The 12,812-nt window shown below is 43.4% G+C and overlaps 2 protein-coding genes across 48 annotated transcripts in view; both read right to left on the bottom strand.

Moving 5' to 3' along the window:
• The window catches only part of NUMB (NUMB endocytic adaptor protein), a 193,111-nt gene extending 183,829 nt beyond the window's left edge, over positions 1-9,282 (bottom strand). For all 47 annotated transcript variants that reach the window (XM_073997748.1, XM_073997728.1, XM_073997742.1 and 44 more), the window contains exon 1: positions 9,195-9,282. The gene's annotated coding sequence lies outside the window, so the exon portion shown is untranslated. The remainder of the gene's footprint in view (positions 1-9,194) is intronic.
• A 2,950-nt stretch (positions 9,283-12,232) lies between these two features.
• HEATR4 (HEAT repeat containing 4) overlaps positions 12,233-12,812 on the bottom strand; it is a 63,651-nt gene continuing 63,071 nt past the window's right edge. The window contains 1 exon segment of the mRNA XM_065547613.2: positions 12,233-12,306. Coding sequence (XP_065403685.1) covers positions 12,233-12,306 — 74 coding nt within the window.

The raw sequence follows: 12,812 nt of genomic DNA on the forward strand, positions 1-12,812 counted from the left end.
TGTGACCACACAACAAAATATTAGCTTCATTTACCCCATGTTTCAGTCTAATCCACCAAAATAAACCAACCACAAAAACAAACTGAAGTAGTAAATGTTTAAAATACATGTAATGTTTTGGTGTTTGTTTGTTTTTTGATACAGAGTCTCGCTCTGTTGCCCAGGCTAGAGTGCAGTGGCTCGGCTCACTGCAACCTCTGCCTCCCAAGTTCAAGCAATTCTCCTGCCTCAGCCTCCCGAGTAGCTGGGATTACAGGCATGTACCACCACTCGCAGCTAATTTTTGTATTTTTAGTAAACACAGGGTTTTGCCATGTTGGCCAGGCTGGTCTCAAACTCCTGACCTCAGGTGATCCGCCCACCTTGGCCTCCCAAAGTGCTGGGATTACAGATGTGAGCCACCGCGCCCAGCATTAAAATACATTTAATGTTTTAAAGTCAACTCTGGTTTTCCTAGTTGCCACAATGCATACAATCACAGTATCTGGAATATTAGCCCATTCTAGAAAGAGAAGTCTATATCTAATGTTTTAATTATTAATAATTAACAATTACAATTTGTTGAGTGCCCAGTATGGGCAAAATGCTTTACACTATACAAAATGCTTTTCATTTAATTCTCACCATCAGCCTGATACAGAAGATAGCATAAGCTCCATTTTATGGATGACAAAACTGAATCTAAAAGAAGTTTAATAAACTGCTCAATTAGTAAATTATCGATAAAGTCAAGATTCAAAATCATGGTCACACAATTATAAAACCTGAATTTTGTCCATTCTATCATGCTACCTCCGGACATAAATGATGCTTCTTGAATTTCATAATATGGCAGTTACAAATATATTTCTGTCATCATCAGGCTATTCTATGGTTCTGTGAGATACTAGTTTGGAGGAAAAAAAAGTTTTATCTTGATTAAAGAATACTGGGAGCTAGGCTGGGCGCAGTGGCTCACGCCTGTAATCCCAACACTTTGGGAGGCCAAGGCAGGTGGATCACTTGAGGTCAAGAGTTTGAGACCAGCCTGGCCAACATGGCAAAACCCTGTTTCTACTAAAAATGCAAAAATTAGCCGGGCGTGGTGGCACACGCCTTGTAATCCCAGCTACTCGGAAAGATGACGCAGGAGAATCGCTTGAACCCAGTAGGCAGAGGTTGCAGTGAGCCGAGATCGTGCCATAGCACTCCAGCCTGGGCAACAGAGCGAGACTTCGGCTCAAAAAAAAAAAAAAAAAAAAAAGATACTGGGAGCTAAAATCTCTGTAACAAAGTTGGTTATATTATAAGAAATTAAGTAAATAGCCAGACACAGTGACTTACGCCTGTAATTCCAGCACTTTGGGAGGCCGAAGCAGGAGGATCACTTGAGGCCAGGAGTTCAAGACCAGCCTGAGCAACATGGTAAAACCCCATCTCTACTAAAAATACAAAAAACTTAGCTGGGCATGGTGGTTGGTGCCTATAATCCCAACTACTTGGGAGGCTGAGGCAGGAGAATCGCTTGAACCCAGGAGATGGAGGTTGCAGTAAGCCAAGATTGCGCCACTGCACTCCATCTCAGGCGACAAAGCAGGACTCCGTCTCAAAAAAAAAAAAAAAAAAAAAAAACCAACCCTTTGGGAGGCTGAGACAGGCGGATTACGAAGTCAGGAGTTCGAGACCAGCCTGGCCAATATGGTGAAACCCCGTCTCTACTAAAAATACAAACAACTAGCCAGGTGTGGTGGCATGCGCCTGTGCCTGTAGTCTCAGCTATTCAGAAGGCTGAAGCAGGAGTATTGCTTGAACCCATGAGACGGAGGTTGCAGTGAGCCAAGATTGAGCCACTGCACTCCAAGCCTGGGCAATAGAGGGAGACACCATCTGGAAAAAAAAAAACACACAACAAAAATTAGCCAGGCATAGTGGCATGCCCCTGTAGTCCCAGCTACTTGGGAGCCTGATGCAGGACAATTGCTTGAACCCGGGAGGCGGAGATTTCAATGAGCCGAGATCGTGCCACTGCACCCCAGCCTGGGCATCTTTAAATAAAAGAAATTAAGTAAATAAATCTTCACAAATTATCTACATGATACATCGAAATGTACCTGAGATGTACATATGCACAAGTGACTAGACAAAAGTATCACTATTACTTTTCCAAAGTCAAAGTTAACCAAGGGTAATCTTAAATAAAGTTACAAATTTAGCTGATTTCTGTGTCCCTGGTTGCCCCAGCTTTGCCTTTATTCAGAGCTAAGCACCATTCTACAGTTTTTCCCTCTTCTTCCCTAATTAAACTAGAAATGTTCCAAATTAACTATAATTCACCTTAATATAATCAAGTTACCATAATTAAGATTTCGCTGTCCTACTCAGATAATTGAAGACTTTGATCTTGGTTAAAAGAATGTAAGATAGCCTGAGCACGGTAGCTCCTGCCTGTAATCCCAACACTTTGGGAGGATTGCCTGAGTTTAGGAGTTTAACAAGACCCTGTCTCTACCCAAAAACAAAATTGGCCAGGCGTGGTGGCTCACATCTAGAATCCCAGCACTTTGGGAGGCCAGGGTGGATGGATCACCTGAGGCCAGGAGTTCAAGACCAGCCTGACCAAAATGGTAAAACCCCGTCTTTACTAAAAATGCAAAAATTAGCAGGGTGTGGTAGCGCACACCTGTAATTCCAGCTACTCAGGAGGATGAGGCAGGAGAATTGCCTGAACCCAGGAAGTGGAGGCTGCAGTGAGCCAAAATCACACCACTGTACTCCAGCCTGGGCAACAAGAGCAAAACTCTGTCTCAAAAAAAAAAAAAAAAAAAATGAACTGGGCATGCCTGTAGTCCCGGCGACTGGAGAGGCTGAGGCAGGAGGATCACCTGAGCCCAGAATGTTGAGGCTACAGTGAGCTGAGACCATGCCACTGCACACTCCCGCCTAGGCAAAAGAGCAAGACTCTGTCTCAAAAAAAAAAGGAATGTAATTTATCAGCAAACAAGTGGGGAGAAACAGGGTTTTCGTGGGTAGAGAGGGGGAAGTCACTGAACATTAATTACTAATATAGCAACTCCTTGGTTAATCCATTTAAGATGACTAGGGGGTCTCTTCCTAATCCCATACTCCACTAGAGAGGACAAGTGGGAAAGGTTGGACTAGTTAAGGTTGCTGGGGACCTCCCAAGAGCTGCAGAAGCAGAGATAAGACAAGCATTCTTCTAAATCCACATGGTCCTTCCAAGGCTTTCATCCTCCAGGACTACCACTTCTCAGTCTACTTACTTGCCTTCTGACATGCTTTCTTGAGGGGAAGAAAACAAAGGAAGAGTAATAACAAGCAGCAGAAACTGCAAAGAATGAAAAATAAGTCCATGGATGTTGCAAATAGAATCATCCTCCTTTACATATGTCACTCCAGGAAAACTGCCAAGAACCACTCACTCCTCTAGATACACTTCCTGCAGATCCTCCAGACTCCTCCCTTAAGCACGTCAGTATTCTCTTTATTCTCTCTTCATTTCAATCCTCCTTTTGCCCCAAGATTTCGAAGTGCATTTTTTTATGGTTTTTGTTTTGTTTTGTTTTGTTTTGTTTGAGACGGAGTTTCTTGTTGCCCAGGCTGGAGTACAATGGCGTGATATCGGCTCACTGCAACCTCCACCTCCTGGGTTCAAGTGATTCTCTTGCCTCAGCCTCTTGAGTAGCTGGGATTACAGGAATGCGCCACCACGCCCGGCTAATTTTGTATTTTTAGTAGAGACAGGATTTCTCCATGTTGGTCAGGCTGGTCTCAAACTCCTGACCTCAGGTGATCCGCTCGCCTCAGCCTCTCAAAGTGCTGGGATTACAGGCCTGAGTCACCGTGCCCAGCCTCAAAGTGCATGTTTTATAATCTCCAAAATATATGGCAATATTGTACCTAGTATTTAATGATATCCTATTGATCATTACCTGTGTGTTGCAGCTGAACATACATCCTAAAGCCTTGTATAGTATTTCTACATGTTATGATAAAATCTGTAATATGTTACATTACTAAAACAAATTTTCTTGTTGTTGTTTTTTTTTTCCAAGACAGTCTTACTTTGTCACCCAGGCTGGAGTGCAGTGGCGTGATCTTGGCTCACTGCAACCTCCGCCTCCTAGGTTCAAGCAATTCGCCTGCCTCAGCCTCCCAAGTAGCTGGGACTACAGTCGCGTGCCACCACACCCAGCTAATTTTTTGTGTTTTTAGTAAAGATGGGGTTTCACTGTGTTAGCCAGGATGGTTTCGATCTCCTGACCTTGTGATCAGTCTGCCTTGGCCTCCCAAAGTGCTGGAATTAAAGGCATGAGCCGCCACACCCAGCCCCTTAAATAAATTTTCTTTGCCACTAAAGGATGTACTATAATGTCAAGATTTTAAAAATAAGATACCAAAATTTTTTTTAATTTAAGGGGTATATTGTTTTATTTCTCCCCAACCCTATCAAGAAAACATAAAAGGAGGCCGGGCGCGGTGGCTCAAGCCTGTAATCCCAGCACTTTGGGAGGCCGAGACGGGCGGATCACGAGGTCAGGAGATCGAGACCATCCTGGCTAACACGGTGAAACCCCGTCTCTACTAAAAAAAATACAAAAAACTAGCCGGGTGAGGTGACAGGCGCCTGTAGTCCCAGCTACTCAGGAGGCTGAGGCAGGAGAATGGCGTAAACCTGGGAGGCGGAGCTTGCAGTGAGCTGAGATCCGGCCACTGCACTCCAGCCTGGGCGACAAAGCGAGACTCTGTCTCAAAAAAAAAAAAAGAAAAAGAAAAAGAAAACATAAAAGGAGGGAGGGAGAAAGGGAGAGGGGGAAAGGCTGAAGAACTATTAGGTACTATGCTTACTACCTGGGTGACAGGACCAATCATACCCCAAACCTCAGCATCACACAATATAGCCATATAACCTACCTGCATATGTACTCTCAGGATCTAAACTAAAAGTTGGATTTTTTTTTAAAAAAAAGGGAAAAAATCAGAGTTCAGAAATCTGCAGAATTCAAGATCTATTCTCTAGAAATCAAAACCTGTTACACACAATAGATGTGTTTTGGCAAGTCCAAAATAAAATGTAGCTTTTCAAGTACTCTATTATATAAAATACTTTCTTAAAGATAATTAGGAAGTTTTGAAGCAAACTAAAAAACTACATATACAGGTTTTATACTTTTACAGAACTAGATTTTCAGTTACCCACATTTCTATTAGAATTTATTGTACAGCGAGTTGGAGAGCAGGAAGCAGAAAAGTAGATCAGAGACTTATAAAATAAGACAAGACTTCTCTGAAATAGAAAATAAACTTAATTAACTAGTGTTAATTGAACTTCCACTTTTTAAAATCACTTACCTAAATAAAACTTCAATACGTGAAACTGAATCTCACTAAATAGCATAGTTAGGAGCACATAGTTTCTTTGGGATTTAAAGCCCACCATTTATTCAACTACAGATAACCAAATCCCACTGTAAAATTATTTGCGTAATTAAAGCTATTCCTAGATAAGTATAATCAGATGAATAATAAGTCCACCTATTAAAACCAGGTAATCAAACGGCCCAATGTTCTCAATTACAAAGAATGAACTTTTCTATTTGTCATACGCTCAATTTGGATTTCTCATTCTTCCATCATTTGGTGTAGAACTGAATGATCTATATAAATGTACCATGACTTAAACAACAACTCTAGTGGTAGGAATAATCCACTGAACTCAATGCAAGAAACGAAAAGCTTTCCTTCTTGAAACTTATGTCACAGAAAAAAAGTAGTAAATTTATTTTGTGAAAAGACTGTATCTGCTTTAGAACTCACACATGCAATGGTTATATGCCTTGCAGTCTTCCAAATGAAAATAAAAATTTTAAGGAAATATAATCTGAAATAAAACTGATTTTTGAGAGAGAAAAAAAAATCCAAAAATCCTGATTGAAAGCTATACCAACAGTTTCTTCACAATTTCATAAAACATTAATGAAGGGGTTACATAATCCCCTGGATTAAAGATTTTAAAGAAAGCTGCAAGGATCTCTTTCAGTTTTCAATACTGCTTCCTCTGTTCTTAACAGCCATAAAAACAGATCTAAATCAACTCCTAAATATAAACCATCTAGCTTTCAATGGAAGAAAAATCAAACCAAGTACAGATAAAACATACATATTCTTTTTAAAAACACACTGCAAATTACATTTGGGTTCCTCAAACAAGTTTACAACATGTACCACATCCAGTTTATTCTCAAGGGAGAAAACCATCAAAACAAAAGCTCCCGCTTAATAAATGATTTACTTTGTAGTTAAGCCTCTATCCCAGGTGCATTTTGCTGTGACATATTATTACTATTTCTTTTCTCTACAAAGACCTAGAAATTGTATATCTAGTTCCTTTAAAAATATCTGTATATGTTTTATATTAGTGTAAGGACAAGAAATACTTAATATTTTTACTCTCTAAAAAGGAAATATCTTTTCATTTTTCTTTTTCGCAATGTTTCTTCCTTTGTTTTTGCTTATTTTCTATACATGACATTTTCTCAAGCCAGTCCATTTCAGTGTTGTTTACTGTCAATATGTCTGTGTATACTCAGGTTTTTACAAACAATGCTTTACAGTACAGTGATAAAAAAAGAAAGGGTGAACAACAGGGCACAAGTGAAACAAAAGCCGACCACATCTGAGACACACCATTCAATTTCTCTGCCTCAAATTCCCTTAAGTTCTCATGCCAAAGATTCTCAATATCCAAAAAAGTTCCAGAGTCAGAGGCATAACACAATATGTGACAAGACAAACACAGGAGGAACCAAATCAGAAACTGAAGAAATTTAATGGAATGTAATACAAGAGTTTCACTCTTGTTGCCCAGACTGAGTGCAATCTGTGATCTCGGCTCACTGCAACCTCCGCCTCTGGGGTTCAAGCAATTCTCCAGCCTCAGCCTTCCAAGTAGCTGGGATTACAGGCATGCGCCACCATGCTCGGTTAATTTTGTGTTTTTATTAAAGACGGGGATCTCACCATGTTGGTCAGGCTGATCTTGAACTCCTGACCTCAAGTGATCCACTCACCTTGGCCTCCCAAAGTGCTGGGATTACAGGCTTGAGCCACCGCGCCCAGCTTTCAGACTTTTTTAACTCTGAGAAATATATTTTATCCTTTGGCCAGGAACTCAAAAAAAGAAATACACTTTACACTGTGACTTAGTACATACATGTAGGAGAAAAGTTTCCCAAAACAATACTTTTCCTTACCAAATGCAATGTCAGTTTATTCTGTTCTACATTTTATTTTCAATGCTGGTAAAAACTCACATTGATTTTGTAAATTACTAATAAATCACAATCCACAATTTGAAAAACACAGGCTTAAAAATGAATATCCTTTATAATAGGATCTTTTGGGCAATTTGCCTCTACCTGTCCCTTTAGCAGGATTGGCAGGTATTTTAAAGTTGTTACCATTATTACCGGTTTCATTAAAGTAAGTGGTTCTTAAAATGTGGTCCTCTGACCAACGTGATCATCATTTGAGATAAATATAAATTATTGGGCCCCACCCCAGACCTACTGAAACCCCCAGGTGGGGCCAAGCAATCTACAGTTTACCAAGCCCTCCAGGTGATTTTGATGCAAGCTAATATCTGGGAGCCACCCCATTGAAGAAATCAGGTCTTTATCTTCTATTTAACAATCCAGTACACGCTACTATGTGCCACTCACTATCCTAAAAGCTCTACAAGTACTGACAAGAAAAAAAAAAAAAAACACCTTATAAAGTAGGAACTATTACTGTTAGTATTCTGATGAGGAAACTGCACAGAAACTTAGCTAAGTGGTAGAACTCAAACTCCTTTTCAATTTAGCCGAGTATGCCTATCCTCTTTCTGATCAAGTATCTACTTTTACTCCTTTAGTTCAGCTACTCCTCCCCTTTTCCCTCTCAAATTCCCCACCCTGTCAATGAACCTATTTCCTAATATTACTGCCATCGTCCTAAAACAAATTTCTTTTCTAAAACAAGTCACTTAACCTTGCTTTTAGGAGTTTTTCTTTGGTCCTAGATGTCATCTTGGTATTAATTATGAAACTGAAGTTTCTTCTATTTCTGAAGACCTGTGAACCTATATGGCTCCACTGTTAATTTCTCATATATCTACTGTCCTAGCCAGTTCCACGAAACCATTGCTCTCTCCTCGGGCAACTTACTTTCTCTACCTTATCTACTACTCCCTCCTATAGGGATTCTCCCCCACCTCCGCTCATCTCCGTCCCATTTTGCAGGACTCCTCTCCAACCGAGGGAACTTCCACTTCCTGCTGGCTCCTCACCCCGGTCTCAAACCCGAGCCACTCCTCCAGGACTTCTTTCCTGGTCCCCTAGGGATCCTTAGACCCAGGCGCGGCCAGGCCAGTTGTGTCTCTCATCCCAATTCAGCTATGGGGGCGCAGGGCGCTTCGGTTCCTCCCCCAGGCGGTGCAAGATCTCTATTTGTCCGACTCTCCGAAGACCCGCTGCTCCTCATCTCCCCAGGAGCCCCCTCCCTTGGACAGCCGCTTTTCTCACGAGGGTCCCCAACCCCCTCCGAGCATTTCCTCAGACGCCCCTACTTGGAGCAAGTCTGCTCCCTGTCACCCGGGACCCCAGCCACCCTCGGCCTTCCTACCTCCCTCGGACTGGGGCCACTCCCAGTTCCCCTGCCGCCCACCCCCCAACCCGCTCCCTCCACACGGGCCGCGGCCGGGCTTCCCGGGTTCCCCTTCTCCCTGACACCCAAGCCGTCCTGGGTATTCCCGACACACCCCGCCCTCGGAGCAGGTCGTTACAGGTCACCCCCTTCTCTGGGACCCTGGCCGCTTCCGTTTCCTCAGATAACCTACTCCCCACACACTGGCCGCCGGTCAGCGCCCCAGACCGGAGCAGCTGAACGTCCCAAGGGACCTCCTGCCCTGACCCGCGTGGGTCCGGCCCTAGCCTACCTTCCTCGGGAGAACTCCGCAGCCAGAAGCCCAGCCATTCTCCCCGTAGCCCAGTCAGCGCGAACTCGCCGCCACCCCCGCCGCCTCCGCCCTGGCCCCGGCCCCGGCCCAGACCCGAAGTCCAGGCCCCCTTCCTCCGACCTCCGCCTGCGAAGTGCTGAGCTGGAGATTCCGCCCCGCGACGGCCACCAGATCTCTTACCCGCGTTACCGACACTCACCTGCCGCTGCCCCCGACCAACTCAAGCGCCACTGCCTCTACCTCGGCCGCCAGTGGCCACCGAGCGCCACCACCTCCCCCATGACAACAGGCCCACCCTCTTTCATACTTCTAACCTATCCATTGGATAATGGGGCGGCAGCTCTCCTCTCTGATTGGCTTAATTTACCCGCCCGTCATCGCTCTTTACCGCCCCTTTTCCTAAAACCGGTATTCGCCCCCGCCCGGACCTGGAGCGTCCTAGCCCAAGCTTTAGTTGTAATTGGTTGAGGGTTGGGCAATTCGAAGTTATGATAGGCTGCTAAAAGTGTCTGTTAAGCTAACTGGCAAGAGATGTGACGGCTAAGGTTGATTCACGCTTGTGCATGGTTTGGTTGCGCAGTGGAAGCAAAGGAGGAGTAGACGCTCACATCCGTGGTTACCCGGGAAGGGTTAACTCTTTGTTGTAGAGATTTCTCTGTAAACTCTTCCGCTTCTCCAGCTCCCTTCCTGCAAGGAGAAGCTTATCTCTGCTAGCTTTACTCATAGGGGTAGTACTTACAAAACACCAACAGCAGAGGTTGTGTTTAAGTAGTGTTTCCAAGCCCTGGGGAGAAAGGTATCAGAGAGATAAAAAATGTCCCCTTCTTTTCTTTGGTCTCAATGCACCCAGTTTCATTGAAGTTCTTTCCAGGCGCCTCCATGCTAAAGGGCAAAGCGCAAACTTTCAATTTAGCAGAAATCAGTTAACTTCGGTTGCAATTGTAAATGTCGTCAATAAACTGAAGTGGCGTATTGAGAGTTCTCCAGCTTCCAGATCCACTCCTGGCTGACCCCTGCCAATTGACCAGTCATTAGCAACTTTCTTTCTTTTTCTTTTTCTTTTTCTTTTTTTTTTTTTTTTTTTTGAGACGGAGTTTCTTGTTGCCCAGGCTGGAGTGCAATGGCGCTATCTCGCTCATTGCAACCTCCGCCTCCCAGGTTCAAGCGATTCTCCTGCCTTAGCCTCCCGAGTAGTTGGGATTATAGGCATGAGTCGGGGTTTCTCCATGTTGGTCAGGCTGGTCTCGAACTCCCAACCTCAGTTGATCCGCCGGCCTCAGCCTCCCAAAGTGCTGGTATTACAGGCGTGAGCCGCCACGCCGGGTTCGCAACTTTCTAATAAGCGGGCCACAATATATATACCCTTGTGATGCTCTGGAAATGAGAATTCTGCTTCCCCCCACCTCTCACTGCCACTTTGTTTTTCTGTTCAGCAGTTCTTAAATAGCCCTACTAGCTTTAGATACTTTAAAAGCTTCTCTCTCTCTCTCTTTCTTTTTTCTAAACCTCTCTTCCTAGCAGTCTAAATTAGGGCCATTGAATGAATTGCCGGGTTGTGTGTGTGTGTGTGTGTGTATGTGTATGTGTTTCCCCTCACTTGGCACAATGCACAAGAATAAATGATTGCATTTTTTATTCACTTGGGTACAAATCACAGTAGGCATTTTTGAGAAATCTGGTGTTGCTATAAAAACTCTTGTGCTCCTAGAAATATATTCATCATTAGCTTTTTGCTTTTCTTTTTTTTTTTTCCACCCACTTTTCCTGCTCCTAAATAACGAAATGCTGGTCTGATTACTCTTTCAATTTCTAAATCAGATTTAAATGTACCTTCTCACAACTTCAACTATGATACATAAACCCATGGGCCATGAAACATAACACCCAGGGATAGGTTAAGACACCGTCAGGCCGTGAAGTGGCTCACGCCTGTAATCCCAGCACTCTGGGAGGCCAAACTGGGCAGATCACCTGAGGTCAGGAGTTTGAGACCATCCTGGCCAACATGGTGAAACCCCTGTCTCTACAGATCGTGCCACTGCACTCCAGCCTGGGCAACAGAGTGAGACTCTGTCTTAAAAAAAAAAAAAAAAAAAAAAAAGACACTGTCGGCCGGGCGCGGTGGCTCAAGCCTGTAATCCCAGCACTTTGGGAGGCTGAGGTGAGCGGATCACGAGGTCAGGAGATCGAGAGCATCCTGGCTAACACGGTGAAACCCCGTCTCTAGTAAAAAAAAATACAAGAAAACTAGCCGGGCGAGGTGGCTGGCGCCTGTAGTCCCAGCTACTCGGGAGGCTGAGGCAGGAGAACGGCATAAACCCGGGAGGCGGAGCTTGCAGTGAGCCGAGATCCGGCCACTGCACTCCAGCCTAGGCGACAGAGCGAGACTCGTCTCAAAAAAAAAAAAAAGACACTGTCAAGGAGGCATTCCCCTCAAGGATGTGGACTTTGGAAATTTTGTGCTTGGTCCCTTTCTTCTTTCTGCTAACTCTATGTCTCATATTTCTTCTATTTACTAACCTCCTTGTTCTTTGCAGAGCAAGTTACAAGGAGTCTAAAACTGTATGGTTTATTATTCAGAAAAATATTGTCTATTTTCTAGCCTATATTTTTAGTCAAGTTTAAATAAAGTACATACTTCTATCACCAAACTAAGCAGAAATTATTCCTCCAGTAACTATACATAACAATAAAGTGCCTTTTCCTATTTTCCGGAACTTTCCTCCCCCTCCTCTCTTCCTCACCTTCCAATTTAGAAATAACCTCCCATTCAATTCAGTGACTCACAAAAAGCCTGTGAAAGGAAAGTGGAAAAGCCAAAATAACTTAGAGATGTCTGAATCATTCAATTGAAGGAAAGATCAGACATTGACCATGATAAGAAAGACGCCAAGACATAAGGCAAGCCTGAGCTAACATCCCATAACATATGAAGTAATGCAAATGTGAAGATGCCCCAAGAAAAAGCAAATACCAGTATGTCCTTTTACACAGCCTTTAAATGTATCACCAGCAGCTTGCTTCTCTCTAGTCTTGGCAGTGTGCCGTGCTACCAATTTTAGAGCAAGTTAGAAGACAATTAATGTCCTGACAGATAGGAAACAATAACGTCATAGCAGGGCATGACCCTTATTATGGTACTTTGGGTAATAATGGCTCTTGCACAGCTATAGTGACTAGGTGCTGTAGAGAACATAGAATTAGGCCAGCCTTGTTAAGTGGACTTGCCATCTAAGTTTAGGAACGCAGCAAAATTACTATCACAAAACTAGGTGGAAAATTGTCACAAAAGTCAGCCGCTATTTCATACGCTAAAAAAAAGAAAAAAGAAAAAAAGCATGCATAAACGCTTTTGCTCATACACACACATCTATCATTCCTGTTCTTTGTGAATATCAGTTAAGAAAGGACATATAAAATAAATACATTACAACCCAGTAAGAAGTGGGAAAACCTTAAGGAAGGTTTTAAGGAACATGCCTTGAAATAACAGAAGGCTATTGTGTTATCAAAGACTGTGCAATACCGGAGGGGTTATTGCTTGTATCCTACATTTTGCTTTCACGTGCACAAGGTAACCCTATCATGTAATTACTCCATCCAGCTTTTCTCTTTTCTTTCCTGTGTTTTGTGCTTCTCCACCATTCTCAGGGCTCCCTCTCAGAAAGCAAGAACACTGGAGTCTGGGAGTCTGCAGCTTCATGTTGCATGGCTGGCTGTGGAGGTCCTGCAGATGGTATCTGTTCAGAGCCACTTGGGCACGACCAAAATGGCAGGTACCCTCGGGGCAAAAATAGCGTTTATAAATCCCAATTAA

The sequence above is a fragment of the Macaca fascicularis genome, chromosome 7, assembly GCF_037993035.2.
Source record: "Macaca fascicularis isolate 582-1 chromosome 7, T2T-MFA8v1.1".
Classification (NCBI taxonomy): domain Eukaryota; kingdom Metazoa; phylum Chordata; class Mammalia; order Primates; family Cercopithecidae; genus Macaca; species Macaca fascicularis.